Source organism: Phyllobates terribilis, unplaced genomic scaffold (genome assembly GCF_046119375.1).
Source record: "Phyllobates terribilis strain yellow unplaced genomic scaffold, ASM4611937v1 Scaffold_12__6_contigs__length_324123572, whole genome shotgun sequence".
NCBI classification, from domain to species: domain Eukaryota; kingdom Metazoa; phylum Chordata; class Amphibia; order Anura; family Dendrobatidae; genus Phyllobates; species Phyllobates terribilis.
In genome coordinates, this window is record NW_027362772.1 from 182,728,998 (window position 1) to 182,750,984 (window position 21,987).

The window sequence follows — 21,987 nt, forward strand, 5'->3', positions numbered from 1 at the left end:
ACCTTCCCCCGGTCCGGTGCTGCCTTGGATTGATCGGCTGCACCGTTAACATTGTCTCGAAGGTGCTGCTACCAATCACTGAACTTAGCAGCTCTGCCGGACGGCCCAACCTGCACAAGTCAGTGATTGGCTGCAGTACTTGACGCAACCTCACTGCTGTAGCGATGTCAACGATGCAGGCGATCAACAGAGACTAGGGCAGTGGGCGAAAGGCGGCCAGTAAAGTTAAGTTTGTCATTTTACATATCACTGAACCTGTAGTAAAAAAATATATATGAAGGGACAACCCCTTTAATATTACAGCTCTCTGCAACCTAGTCCAACTCTAGTAAATGGGGCTGCGCTGTAATACCAGGCACAACCACTATGAAAAGTACGGAGAAGGGTCTGTTCATTATAAATGAAGAATACAGAAATATGTATTGAGATTTTAAAAACCTCTCAGATGTAAAAAGTGTCATAAACCGGAAAATCAATAAAAAAACATGGGGTCTACTTTGTTGCTGATCTCTAAAGTAAGTCCTCATGCATATTCGGAGCAGGATCCTCACTCCTATTTTTTAAAGGGTTATCCAGGACTATATATATTTTTTTCTCATAGGGCTAAGAACTAACAGGCAGGTAGTTACAAGCTGTAGTAGTTACTACCTATCTGCCTGTTCTGTCTGGGGCTGGCTGAGATCGGTCACGGACCATACTTACTGGCGATTCTGCTGCTTCGTTTGACCTCACGCCAACAGAGCAGTTCTTCCTCTTCTGAGCTCTGTCAATGGAGCGTGACTGCGGACGTCATGCTGATTGACAGCTGTCTCCCCGCAGTTAGGCAGCGGGGAGCGGGCTGTCAATTAGCATTACATCAACAGTAATGCTCAGTCGATAGAGTAGAGTGGAAGAGAAGAAGCTGCTCTGTCGACGTGATGTCACTGAAAGCTGCAGAATAATCGGCAGGAGCCATCTGTGAGCCGACAGAGATTGGCACTGGGCAGAACAGGCAAATAGTTGGCAACTACCTACTTGTGAATTGTTAGGCTCATAGGAAAAAAATAAAATTTTCCCAGATAACCTCTTTAAATTGTTGATTAGTTAGCTACTGTAATGTCTAATACATACCCTCTGAATTGGACAGTGCTGCGGCATATTGTGGCACAAATATGAATAAATATTACTGTTGTATGGAGCCATGATATGGTATCCATGTAAATCTATGGAGCTGTACAATACTTCCATATGATTTCAAAAAGGAAGATATTTTCTAATGGATTTTGTAAATTGTGCCATGCCACATCAATTACTGTATTGTGGAGGTATTCTCACCTTCAAGGGAAAAATATATCTAAATGATGGCATTATATGAGAGCAGTATAGAGCGGCACATGTAGGGACTATTTGTGCCTCTGTATAAGCACTGTGCCTGTGTGTTGCATATAGCTAAGAAAGGCCTAAAAAAGAAAAATATAACTAAAATCTACAAAAATTAACAAATTTAGAATAAAAATATGTTTACTTCATACATATACCAGGAAAAAAGATAACAGAAAATGATATGAAATAATCTTCCTTTATGATCACCTTCTTTTTAGCAAGAGACTGGGTCCCAAACAGACCTTACTAGAATTTTTTGTATTAATTTTTTTGTCATTTTTGTAATAGATTTTCAGCACAGAAGAGGTTAACAAAATGAATGTATGGCACAGAGAGGGATTGTTGCATTGCTAGGGGTAATTTATAAAAAAATAAGACCTCAGGCGAGCTGAGACATCTTGTTAAGTTACCTGTTGCTCTTAGAGCTGAAAGTGCATGTGGGGTATTTGGGGAATTTGATATCTTGCCATTTTCCAGAAATCTCATTAGGAATGGAAAGTAAAAAAGATAGAGTGGCCCAAAAAGACTGACACCTCTGAGCATTCTTTCTGCAATTTAATATACACATGTTTGCTCCAAAAACATTCAGACCCTGCAAGAAGTAAATGAAAGAAAATTATTTTAAAAAATCTTCATTATTGCAACACAAAGCCATACATTGTCATACAACAGCTTGATCCAAACATTGTTGTGAACTAATATACCCCTCCCCAACTTAAAAAAAAACTGGAAAGATAAAATATAGGATATTTTATGTAGAAATAACTAGAAAAAGTGAAAAAATAAAAATGGAACAACCGCACTTTAGGTTTCTACTCCGATGAAATGATCATTCATATATAGAATACAATGTAGGTAATTATTGAATTTAACGTTTTTTTGTATCTAAAACTTCCATAAATAACACTATTTATAGATAAACTGTATGTATCAAGTTTCACTCTTATGTACTTTTGTCTTGATACCCTTAGTAATGCCCTCTTGTTTTGTGTCTACAGCTCATGTGGAGATCGCCACCAGCAAATTAATTTATTTTTGTAAAATTTGCAGCTGATGACATTCTGTTTGTAGACAATGCATCTAATGTAAAGAAACTTTCCAAATACTTTTATTTATAAATATCCCGAATAGAAATGAGTGAACCCGAACGTAAAAGTTCGGGGTTCGTACCAGACATTTAGTGTCCTAAGCTAAACTCTCCTGGAAGTCCGTTTCAATGTTCGTAATTCCGGGGAAAATCCAGGAGGAGAGAGAGGGAGAGCGAGTGAGAGAAGAATTTTACAACTTCAAGATTCGGGTCCCTATTGTTTTCAATGGAGTTTGGGGTCAGTTTCAAGTTCGGGTTGAGTTCTGAGGTTTTATTTCTATAGCTCCATATACAGAGCTATGTGCCTCTATGGTTTCAAACTACAAACAAAACCCTCTTGTACCCTAATCCTGCGGCCCTACTGCCTTCCCATATGATCCCTACTAGATACAGCCCTGGGAGGAGAATGCTGCTATTTCTATAGCTATTTCTAGAGAAAAACAGATTTCTAATCTTAAAGAACCCCTTCAAAGAGGGTTTTCATCTACACATTTTTGAACCCTATTGGCTTGCAGCTGATAAAAAATATAAAGATCAGCCAAGCTCACCATCCCCAGCTCCAGTGCCGGTTCTCTGCCGCTGCTCCTGTTCTTTTTTGACAAGCTGCAGTGGTGACATCACCCCTACAGCACAGGGGTGAGTATAGCTGAATATGTGATTTTTATCTACAGCGAGCCAACAGAGTTAAAAATTTCTAGATAAAAAACTCATTCAGTTATGGGGTAAAATAGTCCTAAAGATTTCCATGAAAGTAGAAGTACTATGCACCTATAAAGATAATAGCTATCATACTTTCTGGATTATTCTGCTGGTCAGTTTATCGAGTAGCTATTTTTTGTTAAATCTAAGACTAAATTCTAATTAATTTCATAATGTATCTGTATAGGGGTCTGACCTCAGTTTATCTTCACCAAATTTTTCATATCGAAGTGGACACAGGATATAATAGTGTCTGCAGAGTGGAATAAAACTTTTTTTTTTTTATTTCGCCTCTCTGTTGCAGAGATAACAGCTTTCAAAGTATTTGGCAACAAAGCAGTTAACACCCACTAGAACTTAACAAAAGTTAACAGATAGTAACTCATATAGGGAGAAGAAGTACTCGCCCACAGTGATAACAACTCATATAGGGAGAATAGTGCTCACCCCCAGTGATAACAACTGATACAGGGAGAAGAAGTACTCGCCCACAGTGATAACAACTCATATAGGGAGAATAGTGCTCACCCCCAGTGATAACAACTCATACAGGGAGAAGAAGTACTCGCCCACAGTGATAACAACTCATATAGGGAGAATAGTGCTCACCCCCAGTGATAACAACTCATACAGGGAGAAGAAGTGCTCGTCCCCAGTGATAACAACTCATATAGGGAGAAGAAGTGCTCGCCCCCAGTGATAACAACTCATACAGGGAGAAGAAGTACTCGCCCACAGTGATAACAACTCATATAGGGAGAATAGTGCTCACCCCCAGTGATAACAACTCATAAAGTGTGAAGAAGTCCTCACCTCCAGTGATAACAACTCATATAGGGAGAATAAGTGCTTGCCACCCCCTTAATAACAACTCATCTAGGGAGAAGATGGGCTCGCCCCCAGTGATAACAACTCATACAGGGAGAAGAAGAACATGCCCAGTGATAACAACTCATATAGGGAGAATAGTGCTTGCCCCCAGTGATAACAACTCATAAAGTGTGAAGAAGTGCTTGCCCCCAGTGATAACAACTCATATAGGGAGAAGAAGTGCTCGCCCCCCCGTGATAACAACTCATATAGGGAGAAGATGGGCTCGCCCCCAATGATAACTCATATAGGGAGAAGAAGTGCTCGCCCCCAGTGATAACAACTCATATAGTGAGAAGAACACACCCCCAGTGATAACAACTCATATAGTGAGAAGAAGTACACACCCCCAGTGATAACAACTCATACAGGGATGATGTACTCACCCCAGTGATAGCAACTCATATAGCGGAGTAGAAGTGCTCACCCCCAGTTATAACTCATACAGGAAGAAGAAGTGCTCACCCCAGTGATAACAACTCATACAGGGAGAAGAAGTGCTCGCCCTAGTGATAACAACTCATACAGGAAGAACAAGAACACCCCCCCAGTGATAACTCATATAGTGAGAAGAACACACCCCCAGTGATAACAACTCAGACAGGGAGAAAAAGTGCTCACCCCCAGTGATAACATCTCATACAGAAAGAACAAGAACACACCCCCAGTGATAACTCATACAGGGAGAAGAAGTGCATGCCCCCAGTGATAACAACTCATATCGTAAGAAGAGGAACTGCTCACCCCCAGTGATAACAACTCATATAGTGAGAAGAAGTGCTCACCCCCAGTGATAACAATTCATACAGGGAGAAGAAGTGCTCACCCCCAGTGATAACAACTCATACAGGGATGAAGTACTCACCTCAGTGATAGCAACTCACACAGGGATGAAGTACTCACTCCAGTGATAGCAACTCATATAGAGGAGTAGAAGTGCTCACCCCCAGTGATAACTCATACAGGGAGAAGAAGTGCATGTACCCAGTGATAACAACTCATACAGGGGGGAAAGAAGTACTCATCCCCAGTGATAGCAACTCATACAGGGGGAAAGCACTCACCCCTAGTGATAGAAACTCATACAGAGGGGTAGAAGTGCTCACCCCCAGTGACAACAACTCATACAGGGAGAAGAAGAACACACCACCAGTAAAAAGTGGCAGCACGGTGGCTCAGTGGTTAGCACTGCAGCCTTGCAGTGCTGGGGTCCTGGGTTCAAATCCAATCAAGGACAACATCTGCAAGGAGTTTGTATGTTCTCCCCATGTTTGTGTGGGTTTCCTCCGGTTCTCTGGTATGTCCAAAGACATACTGTTAAGGAATTTAGATTGTGTGCCCCAATGGGGACAGTGGCCATAATGTCTGTAAAGCGCTGTAGAATTAATGGCGCTATATAAGTGAGTAAAATAAATAAATAAAGTATCTGATAACACCCACTTACACTTCACAACAGTTAACTCATTAGGTGCCAAATACTTTGATTGCTATTAAATCTTCAACTGAGAGGCGAAATGAAAAAATAAAAAATACCCAAACAAGTTTTATTCTGGTATGCAGCCACTATAACATAATGCATCCAGTTCAACATGAACTATTTGGTGACAGATCCACTAAGTTGCCCACTACTTATATTATTTTATTAAAAAGGCCCATGTAGTCTTTAAATAAAATCAAAACATATACTCACCTACCAGACGTCAACCATTCTTTGGTAAGACCACCCGTGTCAATGTAATAGTGGGGAAGGACGTAGCCTTCCCTTGGCACTGAGGTAGTTAAAATAAGTGTTCCTGTAGTTAGACCTCTCTGAACTGTTGGTAGGCCAAGCTAAGGGGTTAGCTTCAGTGGTCCAGTCAGTAGAGTGGAGGGGGGAACTTAGTGCCCTCAACAAGCCTTGAGTGTTGTAGAGCTTGTTCCTGGCATAATTCCTTGTGGGCTGCAGTACCTGTAATCAGCCACAAGATGCCACTGTCCTGGGTGCAGATGTGAGGTTGAGTCTGCTAGCAGTGTTACAGACAGTGATGGGGTTAATGCTGTGTTATGACAGCCCACAGAGGGTGGGCACTTTAGGAAAATCCCTGCTTAATTTCAAGAAGCAGGAAATGATGTCCAATAAGAGATAGGACAGTGAATCGTACGGGCAGCCTGAATATATGGTGGCTGCTAGGGTAGACGCGAGCTCAATACCCTCAGACAGTGGGATCAATAGTGCAAAAGTCTCCCTACGCAAGAGTCCTGTTAGCCGGCCAGAGAAACTCAACAGAGGTAGTGAGGACCCGGGGCACTTCTAGTCTGCAGGAAGCAGAGGAAGATAAATAGGACTCCGGGCTAAGACGTGGGGGAGATATCAGATCCAGGATACTGTTGGTATTGCAGAAGAGTCTCTTGGGCTAGAGATTAGAGTCACAGAGATGCTTCACTTAAAGAGGGAACCAGGGCTGAAGATGTTGCCAGCGCCTGTGAGAGAGATAATAACCTATCGGGCCTTATCCATTATATCTGCCTGTAAATACTGTACATATTCCTCTTCCCCAAGTAAAGTGCAAGTTATGGTTAAGAACCTTGTGTCCTCTGAATTTATTGCTGCCCTGGTCCCAGAAGAGAAATGCCTGGAGACAGCCGCGATCGGATGGTTTGAAGTAAGTGGAGAGCCCCACATACACAGCCACACATCAGAAGGAGGACACGAATTGTCTGTAGGGTGCCAGAGCGAGAGGGGGCTACAGCTCACCCACGACTACCTCGCTGGGGCACCTTACATCACCTGTCAATCAGTAGTCACTGAAGAGACAGCAAGGTTGTTCCTTCTAGCTCTAACAGTATGTGATCACTGATGCCAATCAGGGCCAGCCATACCGAAGAAGTGAGGGTCCGGTAGGTAAGGATATGTTGTTTTTCTTTTAATTTAGAGGGAGTCTGTCACCCTCAAGATGCAAATTAAACTACTTAAACATTTATATAGGAAACAGTCCGTACAATAATCACACTATCAGTATACATATTAATGTTTTAGTGACACAGAAATCAACTTTTATTTCAATATGCAAATGAGGGCTTTTCTGTGCTCTCTTGGTGTGGTCAGTGGTAGTGCACCAATATATCCTCAAATTTGCATGCCGGGCACATTCCCTGGCCTTGATTGTTAACACTCGCTTGCCCAGAGCGAGCGCTGCCTGAACTCAATTTGCATTCCTGTGTATGTGCACTAGCACTGGAGGAGCCCAATGGTATACACACAATGTGAGTGCGGGTGCACTCTGATCCCTGGCTCCTGTCTGTGGCTGCCGCTTGCTACACTAATACACCCTGAGGTGAGGCAACCAAGTGGCTTTAGAGAGGAGCCAGGCTTCAGAGTGCACCTGCACTGACACCGGGTGCACACTGCTGGGCTCCTCTAGTGTCAATGCTTACATGCAAAAAGGCGGATTGAGTTTAGAGAGTCAATGAAGATCAGAGAAAGTACTCAATATGCAAATTGAAGGGCGCAATGGTGCACTGAACTGAAGCGCACTCATTTGCATATGAAATAAAAGTTTATTTCTCAGCCTATAAAATACTAAAATGTACACCGCTGCTATGATTTTTATAGGGGCTAAGTTAAATATATAAGAAGTTACATTTGCATTTTGGGGGTAACGGACTCCCTTTAAGACCGCTATGGATCAATTTTTTTAAAAATAAAAATATTGAATACTCCCTTTGTAGATACAAATCTCTGTCTGCGGCCACCACTATGGGATTTTAGGAGTCTATTAAAAATGTCTTTATATTTGGAGTGAACGTAACAGCTTAAAAATGTTTGCAATCGATATGCAGAGTGTGATAGAGGCGGAGAAAAGCTGAACAGATTGATGTAAACTGTGGGTTTGTGGGCAAAGATTGCTTAGCACTTTTAAGCTGTCAGGTTTCCTTTAAAGTGGATCTGTCACCAGATGTAACAAAATAATCTGTATATATCATGAAATAGGTCATTACCTGGCCCTGGTGAGGATGGTGTACTTACTTTGAAACTGAATCCCAAAATGACTTTTTAATCCTAATGAACACTCAGCATTTTATGAGCCAAACTATACACTGCCAGATTTTATGTGTCCAAGTGTACTCAGGTTGCAAACTGTACCGCTACTTGTCTAACTTCTATGACCAGCTTGTTTCACTGTCCTCCTATGTGCTCCTGACGCTAAAGTCTTGCACATGCTCAGTAGTAGCTGAAGTCAGCATAGCACTTCAGTAAGAAAGAGTCTGTCTTCCAGCAGCACTTTTACTCTGTAATAACAGTTAATACCAGCATCTGCTGCAAGAAGCAAGTTCACCAAGACTAACTCTGCATATTCGTACATTATAGAACATGGTAGAACATGGTAGATTTGCCAAGACTTCAGAAAGGTCTTGGCTGTCAATCCCAGTGCTGGAGGTAGAAGGGTAAAGATGAAGTCTGCTGAACCCAGGGCTGCCATCAGGGTATTATTGCCCTTACTGGTGTATGGAGCCCGGTGAGCAAAAGCCAAGAAGAAGGGCCCAGACTGGGTCCGGCTTCCCCCTCTTGTGCTTCTGTTCACCAGACCCCAGGGCCAGGGATGGGTTGTGGCGCATATCTAGCTGGCGAAGGAGCTTTTCTGGAGCTCCATGGCCGTCAACAGAATGACAGTGCGCTCAGCTCCAAGCTCCCTCCACCTCTTCCGAGACGTGCTGGTGACGGTGCCTTACGCAATGATGTCATCACGCAGGCGCCTTGTGTGATGACATCATCGTGCCGATGCGGCCATGTATGCACACAAAAAAAAGGTTTTTTTTTTAATGAAATGAATTAAATGAGTGTGGGGAGAGCAAATGATGATGAAGTGAGGGTGGGGGACGGGTACAGCAAAAAATTATGGATTGGGGGATGGAGGACCGCAAATAATGATGGATTGGGAACGGGGACAGCAAATAATGATGGATTGGGAACGGGGACAGCAAATAATGATGGATTGAGGGTGGGGGATGGGGACAGCAAATAATGATGGATTGAGGGTGGAGGACAGGGGACAGAAAATAATGATGAATTGAGGGTGGGGGACAGGGGACAGCAAATAATGATGGATTGCGGGTGGGAGTGGGGGACAGCAAATAATGATGGTTTGGGGACGGGGGCAGCAAAGAATGGTAGACTGAGGGTGGGGGATGGAGGGCAGCAAAAAATGATGGTTGAGGGTGGGGGACAGGGGAAAGCAAGTAATGATGGATTTGGGGATGGGGACAGCTAATAATGATGGATTGAGGGTGGGGGACAGGGGAAAGCAAATAATTATGGATTGTGGTATGAGGGACAGCTAATAATGATGGATTGAGGGTGGGGGACAGGAAATAATGATGGATTGAGGGTGGTGGACGGGGGACAGCAAATATTAATGGATTGGGAGTGGGGGGCGGGGGACAGCAAATAATGATGGATTGAGGGTGGGGGACAGCAAATAAGGCTGGATTGAGGGTTGGGGATGGGGAGAGTAAATGATGAATTAAGGGCAGGGAAGAGTAAAGGATTATGTATTGATAGTGGGGGAGAGCAAATGATTATGAATTGTGACTCGGGGGTGGGAAACAGCAAATGATTATGACTTGAGGGTGGGGGAGAGCAAATGAAGATAAATTGAGGGGGTGTCCTGTTACTGTGCAGGGCGACTCTATGTCGCTTTTTTCTTTATCTGACGTAGTGTAGAAGTTGGGGAAAAAGTGGGGAATGTGCTCTGGAAGTGGTGCTCTAGACAACTGCTATTTTCTGCAGAGACGAGTCCCGGCTGGAACAAGTGATAGCGGTCTGTGCTTGATGAAGAAGAAGAGAAAAGATGAAGGACTTCAACTAGAGATGTCACTGCTGAGTCAGTGTGTTACCTGCACACTTACACTATATACAGAGCTCCTGTGTATAATGCCACTGGTGATCCCTTTATTACCTGTACACTATACACGATATACAGAGCTTCCTGTCTATAATATCACTGGTGATCACTGTATTACTTGTGCACTGGAACTATATACTGTATATTATGTATAGAGCTCCTGTGTATATTGGTACTTATGGTAATATTAATATTGTGTTTTTTTTTTATTAATGATCAGTATTGTAGTATTCGATCACTATGTGGTAGTAATATGTGGTCTGGTCATGGTATGGTAGTATTTGTTCCTTGTATGTTGTATTATTCGGTCACTATGTGGTGATAATATGTAATCTGGACATGATGTGGCGGTATTTGTTCCTTGTATGTGCTATTATTTGGTCACTATGTGGTGGTAATATGTGATCTGATCATTGCGTGATAGTATTTGTTCCTTGTATGTGCTATTATTCGGTCACTATGTGGTGGTAATATGTGGTCCGGCCATGGTGTGATGGTATTTGTTCCTTGTATGTGGTATTATTGATCATTTTAAAAAATTTATGTGATTAATTCCCTTAAAGGAAATTAAATAAAAATATACCGAAAAGGAGTATTTGACATTTTAAGAAATGTTTAATAGGTTAGCGTAGAGTAGGGCCCAGCCAAAAGAGTATACCTTGTCGTGGTGGCAGGCTGAAAAAATCTTTTGGCCAAAACAAATGCTGATGGCTGTGTATGTGATATGGTGTTCGATGGGAACTGTTAATGTGTGATTGGTGAGGACGTGGTACATAAGTGGCGTTTTTCCAAGAGTGGGCGGAGGGACTTTGGAAGGTTCAAGGTGTGGAGGCAAAGCTGGGGCGGAGGCGGAGCTGGAGTGGAGCCTGGGCGGAGTCTCAAGGGGGCCCAAAAATTTTTGACGGTATGGGGCCAAGACATTCTTGGTGGCAGCCCTGGCTGAACCATCCCATTAACATGATTTACATATTTGCGGGTAAAATGAGAATAAACATTTTTTTAAAGGGCAGGAGTCCAGAAGTTCTGTGAGTAGTGTTTGATGAACTTCAGATTGTGGTGACATTAGTTGGGAATGGTTGTTCCAGTGACAGACATGCTTTAAGTATAAATCTGTCTCCATTAAAGAGGTTAGCCACTACTTTTTTATGCATGGCCTATCCTCAGGATAGGCCATGAATATCTGACCAGTGGGGGTATCACACCCAGTACCCCTGCTGATCAGCTGTTACCGTTGCTGGCAGGAAGTTCTTGGATGTTGCTGGAACATAGCAGCTCCTTTAAAACTATAGTGGTCGCGGCTACAGATCCACAAATAGGGGTAGATCTGCAGCCACTATACAAATAATGGAGCTGTTGTGTTCTGGCAGCATCCGGGAATTTCCGTCCGTCGGCGGTATCAGCTGGTTTACCCCCACTGATTTGATATTAATGATCTATCCTGAGGGCCATCAGTAGCAAAGTAGCAGACAACCCCTTTAAGCTCCCCCTAGTGGAGGCTACAGGCAGCCAACATTTTTAATATTTAAAGGAAATCTGTCACCTAATCTAATGTAGAGACAGGGACCCTGATTCCAATCGTGTCACTTAATGGGCTGCTTGCTGTAGATTTGATAAAATAACCCTCATATCAGTAGGAATTTAACATTAGAGGACTAGTAAACTCGCTGCCATGTAGTCCTCCATATTCAGGAGCTCTATATAACCCCATCCCCACAGGTGCTTTCTGTCTATGCACAGTGTGCACAGAAAGCTGTAAATCAGTGTTGTGGGCGGGGTTATACAGGGCTCCGCATTCAGAGAACTGCTAGATTTGCAGCAGAAAAGACAGTTTTTAATAAAAACTGCAACACGCAGTAAAGTAAGTCATACATCTCTGAAATTAGGGTCTCTGCACCTATATCATGCTGCTCTCAGTTGGAATAGCAGAAACCTGGTGAAAAATTCCCTTAAACGCTAATGCCAAAGGTACTTATTACAGTAAATTCCTTCTAAAAGTTAGGGTTGTAGTGCAACATTTCCCCCCCAGAAATCATAAAACATTATTTGTCCCTTGTCTCATTCTGCTCTATGAAGTTATTCCAAATTCTCATCAGCTGTTCCGTAATTATCCCCAACATTAAAGCAGATGTTGATAAGGGTAAGGGCACTTATTGGGCAGTCTCAGCATTGTCAGTGTTTTTAAAGCTATAGTAGGGCATCTGTACATGTGACTATGATGGTTCTAGTACAGTACAGTAAGTGGGGCTGAGCTGTATCACCAGGCAAAAAGATCCATATAGGAACAGAATTGAACACCAAAGAATGATACAGTGGTAGGTGAGTACTTAGGGAACAATATGTGTAAGCCCTCATACACACAAATGTAATATGGCTTTATACAATCTCAAAAATGTTATGACGCCATAATACAGCTGTGTAAAGGGTGCTACATAATCTCCATACGCTTCTGATTTTACTCAGTGGCACACAGAGATTTTTCTGCATGAATTCGACAGAAAAATGTGTCCTGTACCATTAGAGCTTGTAAGGAAGAATATCTCTATGATCTGGGGTTGTAGGGTGGCTCTATATGGCGGCACCCAGATTTGTGCCGCCATTTAGTGCCACCCTACAACACCAGATCATTTGTCTCTGTCTATGCTTCTTGCAAATGACTCTGCCATACTGGAGATCTTACTAGGGAAAAAAAGGGAAAGAAACCATCGGATACCTTAGAATCTGAAAATAAATATTTAAAACTTTCCCTTCAATTTATTCTGAAGCTCAAACACAATAAGCCGCCCACCCCCAGTCCTGTGTGACACATAGTTATATTTCATTTATCTGAAAACAAGGAGATAACATTCGGTGCCTGTTCCAGTTACTGCAGCCAATTTCCATTAATTACTTGGGCTCTTGATTTTGTGTATTACCACTGCAATCACTATCATTAATTCTTCTAATTAGCAGAGCTTTAATAGCCGAGTGTGTATGACCCTTGCTCTGAGAATACATTTTAGGAGACAGGCATTGAAGAAAATCATAGCTGACTTTTTGGAGACTAATATAAAGACAAAAATTAAAAAAATATGACTTTTAACAATTCCCTACTTGGACCCACTCAAAGAGTTTGATGTCTGAAGAGCAACAGTCCGCCAGCTGAGCTGGGTTAGGAATTTTTTTGTGGACTTCAAAATGTGGACCTCCATGCCATACAGGGGTAAAAGTTGTGTTAAGTGAAGATCCTATACAGAAATCCTGCTTTCATTAGCTAATTAGTCCTTAAAGGGGTTGTCAAGGCTTGGGGCTCAAGTCTGCTGCAGACTTCTGAACCTCACAGCGCACACTGCATGCTGTTAGGATTCTCTGGCGCTGGGAGTGGGCAGTCATGTAACCGCAAGTATGTGATATGCATACTCCCAGCCACATTCTGACTAGACATGTGTGGCTTCACTCAATTCACTTGTATTGAGTGAGGCCGCACATGTCTAGTCGGCATGTAACTGTATGTATGCAAATCACGTACTTGCGGTCACATGCTCACCCACTCCCGGTGCCGGCACCGGAGAATCCTGACAGAGCACACTATGCACAATGTGAGGATTCACAAGTCTGCAATCACATAAAGTGACTGCACACTTTAACCCGAAGCCTGGACAACCCTTTTTAAAAGATAGCTGCCAAAAGTCTCCAATTTGCCGAGATCGTCCCATTTTTTATAAACAAACCCAGCAAATGTGTTTGCAAAATACCATCACCAAAATTGGTTGATCCCACTAATTTTGTCATACCATACCAAGATTGTAGACAGGGCTTAAATATCTCTGTTTTACTAACACTGATGTTGGTAATTATCAAAAATTTATGGAAAAATTGTAGAATTTGTTATACCTTTGAAATTGTATTTTTTTTTTTACCATTTATGACATTAGATGATCTGAGAATATATTTATTTGTATATTTGAATATAATGGTATATTAATAGGTTACGACTTGTATGGACAATTTCTTAATACTAGAGGTAACGTATAAGACATGTATGTGTATATTAGGACTTTTTATTGCTAGACAGAAATCATTTTGAATTTAATTAAATGTAGTTCATTTTATGCAGGTGTGAGGCAGTAGAGGCTTTATTCCCTGTGAAAATAAACATTTATTGTTTCCTAAATACCTAAAAACTCTACTATTTTTTGTTAATATCCTATGCAAGTATTTAGTATAATTAAACAAACATGGCCCCTGATGGCAAAAAAAATGAAATGTTCTCCTCTGATCCACATCTAGTGCAAAACAAAGACAAAAAAAATGTACAGCTCGTAACCTCAGAACCAAACACAGAAGTAAACAACTTACATAAACTTTTATATTTACCGAACACCGTAAGATATTTGCAAAGCTGTTAACGTTTTTTATTACAGGTGTCTTTAATTTTATATCAGTTTCTGGCAGAGTCTGACGCGGGCAGGCACCTTGCTCCCCTCCCCTCCACTTCTAGATTTTATTTTTACTCTAAGATAAGTTCTGGAATGCCAAGAATGGCAGCACATAGGAACGTGAGCAAGCAGCAAAAATATTCTCTTTCGTTTTCAATGTATTTTTTTCATTTTTTTTTTTTATCATTATTTATTTTTTTTATTCTTATTTTGTAACGTGTATTTTGCTATTCTTTACATTTTGGATTTAGCAATTTTGTATTTTTTTGATTGATAACAATTGCTTTTTTAAAACAAGTTTGCCCAGATTTCAGGACGCAAGACTCTTGTTTAAGTAACAGAAGGTTAGTTTGAGACGTATTTATGACATTGTGTTTCCATTTACGCACACATAAAATCTCACTAAATTCGGAAACTCTTAAAGAAACACTATGGGCAAACACACAATGGGGCTAATTTACTGTCTTACATACTTGCACTATGTTTAATATATGTTTTTTTTACATGTTTTACGACTTGTGGACAATCGGAAGGTAGCATCGTTGATGGGAAAAGGTAGCCTAAATTGGGATTTCATGCTTCAAAATTGCTCTAAAATATGGAATTAGACTACAGAGCCTAAAGATGCACCAAATTTAACAAGTATGAGCCACTTTGATAAATCTGGTGCACTGTCTAGTCTAAGTTTGCACTGTCTAAAACCTTAAAGGGGTAATCCCATCTCCAAGATCCTATCCCAATATGTAGTAGGTGTAATAATAATAACATTATCAAATACCTCCAAATAGAAATATAGTTTAGTTCTTCTGATTTGCTATGTCACTTACCCCATGTGCAGGCATTGCAGTAGCTTAGGTATCCATGATTATGACCACTAACAACTAACTGTCACTATATGAGTGGTCGTAACCATGGATACCTAAGCTGCTGCAATGCCCTACATTAGCAACATAACTAATCTGAAGAACTATACTACATTTCTAATTGGAGGTATTTGCTAATATTATTATATTACACCTGCTATATATTAGGATAAGATCTTGGAGATGGGAATAACACTTTAAGGTTAATATTTAAGCCCCAAAGTGTTATATCTACCCGAGGGAAGCGTGACACAGGGATTAAAAAAAAAAAAACAAGAAAGAGAATCCCTGTTTCCTGCTCCATCGCCTCCCGCCCAATACTACGCATAACACAGTGATTCTGTATGATCTGGATTGTTAATTTCTACAAACATTTTCATCTGATAAGTATAAAAACACACGAAGATGCCATATTCCTGAATACATCCACAATTGCATTATTTGTATTTTTTATTTATTATTCCTGCTATATTTAACTTATTGTGAACCACTGGTTTATTATTAGCATTTTTTTTCTTCCGTTTCAGTTATCAGCAGTGTAGTACCACACCTATACTCTAGATGTCACTGTTGATAAACTAATTCATTGTTACCCATTTTTCATTGTTACCTAGATATCTAGAGAGTATAGACAATGTGGATACTGCTGTCCAGGTTCACAAAAGGTTTAGTGGTACAGTTCTTAAAGTGCTCTTACTGAAGCCAGCAGAATAATATGAAATGTATCAAGGATTTCGCTAACAAACCATTTTCAGTACAGCGCATCATTTACCTATATCCTTACACCTATGGTTGTGAATATATTGAGCCTTGCTAACACATCACTAGTGGTCCAGTCTGTACATAGATCATATAGAGGTCCTTGAAAGCTGTATGATGTATGTGGATCAGACCTTTAAGGACATCAGAGACCTCTAAACTTTTATGGTGGCGGAAAGAGACAATAATGATTTGTAATAAAAGAAAAAATTGGAACAGCAGCTTCAGTTGCTGCTTCGGATTATATATCTGAATTTCTATGAATGCAGAATGTCCTTCAATTATTTTCTTAGAACATACAATTTTTTTATGGTACTATTTTCATGTCTACATTAAAAACTTCTAAAGCAACCCAACATTTTTTTTTTTTTTTAAGAAATCATGGAGTAAATAAAAAGAAAAAGAAAATATAACAGGCATGCAACCAGAGATGAGACTTGGCAATATACTCTAGCAAAAAAAATTATGCATTGAGTATTTTGACAAAAAAAAGTTGAAAAGCACCTTTTATATTTCCAAAGTGGAGGCAGCCATTTAGAGGGATGAGCCAATGTTAATGTAGGAATCTACACCTTATGCATATGGCCTGACTTAATAATCATTAGGACTCTGAGGTTCCAGGTGACCACACATGCCATGACAGCTGTCACTTCAGACAACTCAGTTGACCCATAGCAATCTTATCAAGACTTACTGGATCATCTATGGGCATGCAGTTGGAAATGACCCTTATTGTTCTACGTGTAAGCCAAGGATATGGTAATGTTGAAGTCGCCGTCCCTCGCAGTGATGTCACATAATGTGATATCCTCAAGTGCTAACCACGTAGTCCACCCAAAGTGCGAGGTCACTTACAGACTGCATTGATGAGTTTGAGATGGGACTGTTCAGAGGAAATCCACATTCACTACTAAACTCCACGCCAATCTCATCAAGCAAAATCACACCATGTTCATAGGCTTGAAAGCTATCATCTCTTGAACATCAACTCGGCCCTCAAAAAGGCTGTCTCCACTGTGTAAAGGCGCCTGGTGCTTTTTAAAGGGGTATTCCAATTTCTACTCTTGAGATTCTCACCAGTTGTCCTCCACTGAGTAGATCTTGGTACCAACCAAAGAGTGGGGACTATTCTCGGAACTTCTCAGGTTTTTCCCATAACTCATTAAACCTAAAGATTTAATTTTGAATGGAGTGAAAATCCATTTGAAGAGTACATATTACCAGTCTGAGCTTGCCCTTTTTATTTAAGAAAAAAATTGGCAGCCTCAGACTGGTGATTTTTTTTTTCTATTTATCTAAATAACACATATTAAAGGGAATGTGTCAGCAGGTTTTTGCCATTTATTCTAATAGCAGAATAATGTAGGGGCAGAGAGGCAGACTCTAGTGATGTGTCACTAGTTCAGCAGTTTGCTGTAGTTTGAACACAATCAGTGTTTTATCAGCAGGAGAGTATCATAAGCGGACAAAGTGTCACGTGCCTGATAGTCCAGATAATGTGTGTAACCCCGCCCCACTATTGATTAGCAGCTTCCAAACAATGCAGTGTATACAAGAAGTAGCCAATCAGTGGTAAGGGGTGGGGTTATACACAGCTCAGCAGTCATACCACTGCTAAATCTACAGCAGGGAAAACAGGGATTTTATCAAGATTGCATCAAGCAGTCTAGTAAGTGAAAAAAATCGCTGGAATCAGAATTTCAGCCCCTACATCATGTTGCTCTCAGATTCCATAGAAAAACCTGCTGACATACTCTCTTTAACAAAAGAGGTGCCAAGTGTCTCTGATGTCTTGCAAAAGTCGAGTCTGAACTTCCAAGTTGTATGATCCCGCTCTAATGATGTTAACGTTCAGAAATAGCTTAGTAAAGTATGCGGCACCACTGGGTTAGTGCAGGGGGCAATATCTTGATATCTTGCTTTTACTCAGTGAGGATGGCCTCAGAGGGTTGTGGGATCAGCAGGGATTCCACAATTTAGAAGTTCGGATCTGATTTTTGCTAGAAAGTCAGGTCCTTTAGGGGGACATTAAGGACGATTGAGACCTCTTTTGTTAATAGCTGTTATATGGAAAAATCACCAGTCTGGGGCAGCTCCAGGCTGGTGATAGAGACTCTTTAATCTCATTGACATGTAGTTAGGAATTATGAGTTATTTATAAACCCAATCAGCGTTGACATGCTCCCAACTCTTGAATACTAGAACCTTATCTGTTGAGGACCACCATGAAGGTCAAGCAAAAGACAGGCTTAAAAATATCACCCCATTAAAATATAACTATATAAGTTGTAGAAATTGGAATATCCCTTTTAGTTACATATCCCACAAGTCTTGCTTAATTATGAGAATCCTCATCAGTCTACAGTATGTTGTACATAGGTAAACAAGCAAAATGTTTCATCAATGGTTGAGAGAAAAGTGCAAACCCAAGTGTTCTGGGAAGGCAGAAACAGGCACATTCTGCTGGTTCCTGCCACCACTTTCTAAGCATGCCCAGTGATGGTTCTTTAAGGTCTCATGGACAGAGTCATGCAAGTCTACTATTGGCATACCCATGTGCTACTGCAAAAAAAAGTTAAAGGTTCTGGATCAGAAAATACAATAGAATGAATTCTATTGTTTCTGTATTGAATGGATGTGTATCTTGCAGACAGCTCTCGGCTGCGGCCCCATGCAAGCAAGCACAAAGCAACGGGTTAGGAACGCAAGAGAATCTTGACTTGCAAAAACTAAACTCACCCTTTTGAACAGTCTATGGTCCACCAGAGGGCTTTAGATAGCAAAACAATAGCAGACAGCTATTAGCAAAAGGCACGTAACTGAAAGAGAACTCATATATAGATAGATCTTGGACAGACATTTTATTAATCTGTTATCAGTCATTTCCCGATTCCAGAAGATCACAAGTTACATTATACAGTAAAAAAGGATACATAAGATGGTTATTCTCCAAGTTTAGTTTAGTCAACTTATTATAACAAACACTGCAATTATTAGTGATGATAGTGCATAACATAATATCTTACATCCAGTTACCTACCAATGGAAGGCAACAATATAGACTAAATCAATACTTACCTCAACGGATCCATTTTTCAAGAAAGCAGTGACATCACATTTCTGAACCTCTTTATTATCAGAGGCTCCAGTGATGTCACTGCTAGCATCATCCGAATTAAGATCTATTTAGAAGTATTTTTTGTAACAATCATGGATGGTTTATCACAAGAGTAAAAGTTAAAAAACAAGTTTGGAAAAAGTTTTATTTTTACTTGAAATTTAACAACATTTACAGTAATATTTTGTCCTCATTTTCCCCCAAAGCTATCTAAAGCTGCAAATCAAGTTGGATTGAAAGGAACTATTGACAATATAACGGCATGATCAGAAAATACAATGTGAGTTTTATCGAACTATAGTAGATTTTCGCCTATAAATTATAAAGTCTCCAGTAATATAACCTATGGTATCTGCAGTGGCAGAAGAATAATGGTGACATCTGCAACCAGGAGCCTTTGTAGCAACTCCTACTGTCAGGAAGTAACCCTTAATATGTGGAGGTGCTTAGGCGGCCAGTAGGGGGCTCCTGCTGCAGAATAATACTGGTGTCTCTTCTGTGGTAACTTCTCTATGATCAGATGTAGATGATTGGCCATAGGCAGACTTATGACACTTATGGCCAGTAAGTTGGTTACTTGTCTTTGGATCCCCAAAACTAATTCATCCTTTGAAGACCCTCATAGCATGTGGTGATATTAAGCATCTTTGAGCTTTGTATGGTCAGGAAAAGACTTCAGATTAATAAAACATACATATAGTATAGTTACATAAATCAAAAGGAATATTAAGTGGAAAACAAAACTAAGTCCATTTCCAGGGGATATTTTATTCTATAACAAAATGTGGGGGCACTGTTGTAATTATGTCTATGGAAAGTATTACTGTTGTCAGTGGTGAAACAGGGTACTGCAATTGACTAAAAATCCCAAGCCACAAAATGATGTCAGGGAAACATTCTCCAAACCGAGGATAGTCTTCAATGTAATTAGATAAACTGTTTTCTGCTGAATAAATCCATTTCCTTGTGGAATAATACCTCTCCTATAAGTCACAAGTGCTCAGTATACTGTATACAGATTAAGGTAACATTCAACCTTATTAAGATAATAATGGCCAAGGAATGTTTCCACTATTTAGAGTACAAACAATAAATACATCTATCAAACTATAGATCCCTAAAATCCAACTGCACTCAAAGAACAGGTTTTCATAAACAGGTCACTATACACTTAATCCCATGTGGTTATTCATTTCAAACCCATAGGATGACAGAGACTCTAGTTTAAATGAAAAATTTATATTTTTATTCATTATTTATATTAAAAAACAAAAATAGAAAAATGACGGGACATCAAGGAAAAAGAGATGCAATATATAGCTTGGTCATATCACATTTGGCATGATTATATAGCAAACAACTAAACCACCTTGTTCACATGAGGTATATTTAAATTAGTACTATAAACATATGTAAAAAGATCTGACAAAGTGCAAATGCAAAGTGCAAATTGTGCAATGATCGCTCAATCAATGTAAAATAAAGGATGGGGAATCAGACATTCAATCAATAGTCATAAAGTGCTAAGTGATTAATTCATATTTAGAAAGAAAAGGCCCGTATTACCCCATTCCATTAAGTAGGCCGATAACAACTGCTTACTACTATGCTAGGTGAAATGGGATAGTTAATATGCCTATTAAAAATGGCTACAAACTGACCATATTGACAAGGGGTCTTGAGAGGTAAATGCTGTCAATATGGTCAGTTTGTAGCCATTTTTAATAGGCATATTAACTATCCCATTTCACCTAGCATAGTAGTAAGCAGTTGTTATCGGCCTACTTAATGGGGGACATTTTCTTTCTAAATATGAATTAAAAAATGATTTTTAGCTTGCAATAAATGCATTTCAGTAAAAAAGAATTGTCCCCAAGAGTAAACTGGCTGTAAATATGAGCAACTGCTCAGAAGACAAGTTAATTCTGGATATTTTTCATGCGGCCGGCTACATCATTTTTTGCAATTCAGTTCTATGAAAGATTTTGCCGCGTTTTGCCTTCACAAGCAAAGACTATAGACGGCAAATGGTGCAAAATTGTTAATGAAACCCAATTGAAAAAATGATTCTTAGCCTAAAATACATGTATTTAAGTAAAAATAAAAGAAGTCCCAACGATGGAAAACCCCGTTAAGATATTTTATTTGAAAAGATAATGTGGAAAGTATTTCCATAAAGGGTTATTTAATGAAAAAAAATGTATTACCTATCCAGTGGACAGATGATAAATATTTGATCAGTATTTCACCAGTGGAACCCAATTAATGGCAAGAACAGGGGACCCCCGCTTTGCTACATATGAGGTTTAATTGAGGAGCAGTCAATAGTAGTGATGGAAAAAGAACTGGTGAGAAGGGAGGAATGAGGTCCTTTGTTCTACTGATCCTCTATTTGTTTAGTGAATCAGTAGAACAAAGGACACAAAATTATTCGGAAGAAAAAGACTCAGGATATATAACCATGCACACCCAATGTTGGAAAAGTGAAAAAAATCTTTATTACATGATTACATTTAGACAACAAAAGAAAAATTTTTTAAAAGCATTTAAAACAGACAAAAACATGTGCAATCTTCATATGGGGGAATTCATGATAATATGCATAAAAATAGCAATAAACCCCACTATGTTATGTGCCACAGGTATATTTTACATCACTTATATAACATTCGATTAATGTAGACCAACTAAGCAACCCTGGCTATAAATAGCACAGCATAACCAGTCAAAATATGTGTTTATGACAAAGCAAACCCCCCTAAATAATATAAGTGAATCAAGGAATGAGTAGGAGAGATGGTCTATTGGCAATGGGGGCCCATATTTTAGAGGTATTGGCCAGATTGTGTCACCAAAGTCATATATGACGTGGCACAGTTGATCCACATATAAATAACAAGCCAGGCATTCCTGAGTGGTCAAGTCAAGAAAA

At 40.0% G+C, this 21,987-nt stretch overlaps 1 protein-coding gene across 8 annotated transcripts in view; it reads right to left on the reverse strand.

Annotated features, from left to right (window-relative positions):
* Positions 1–21,987, reverse strand: part of CAMTA1 (calmodulin binding transcription activator 1) — a 2,249,809-nt gene that overhangs the window by 19,661 nt on the left and 2,208,161 nt on the right. For 6 of the 8 annotated variants that reach the window (XM_073656516.1, XM_073656517.1, XM_073656515.1 and 3 more), the window contains 2 exons: positions 18,677–18,707; positions 1,773–1,954 (listed from right to left, as the gene is read on the reverse strand). The exons of 1 other annotated variant lie outside the window; for it this stretch is intronic. In XM_073656516.1, coding sequence (XP_073512617.1) covers positions 1,773–1,954; positions 18,677–18,707 — 213 coding nt within the window. The remainder of the gene's footprint in view (positions 1–1,772; positions 1,955–18,676; positions 18,708–21,987) is intronic. One more of the 8 variants, XM_073656519.1, reaches the window with a different exon arrangement.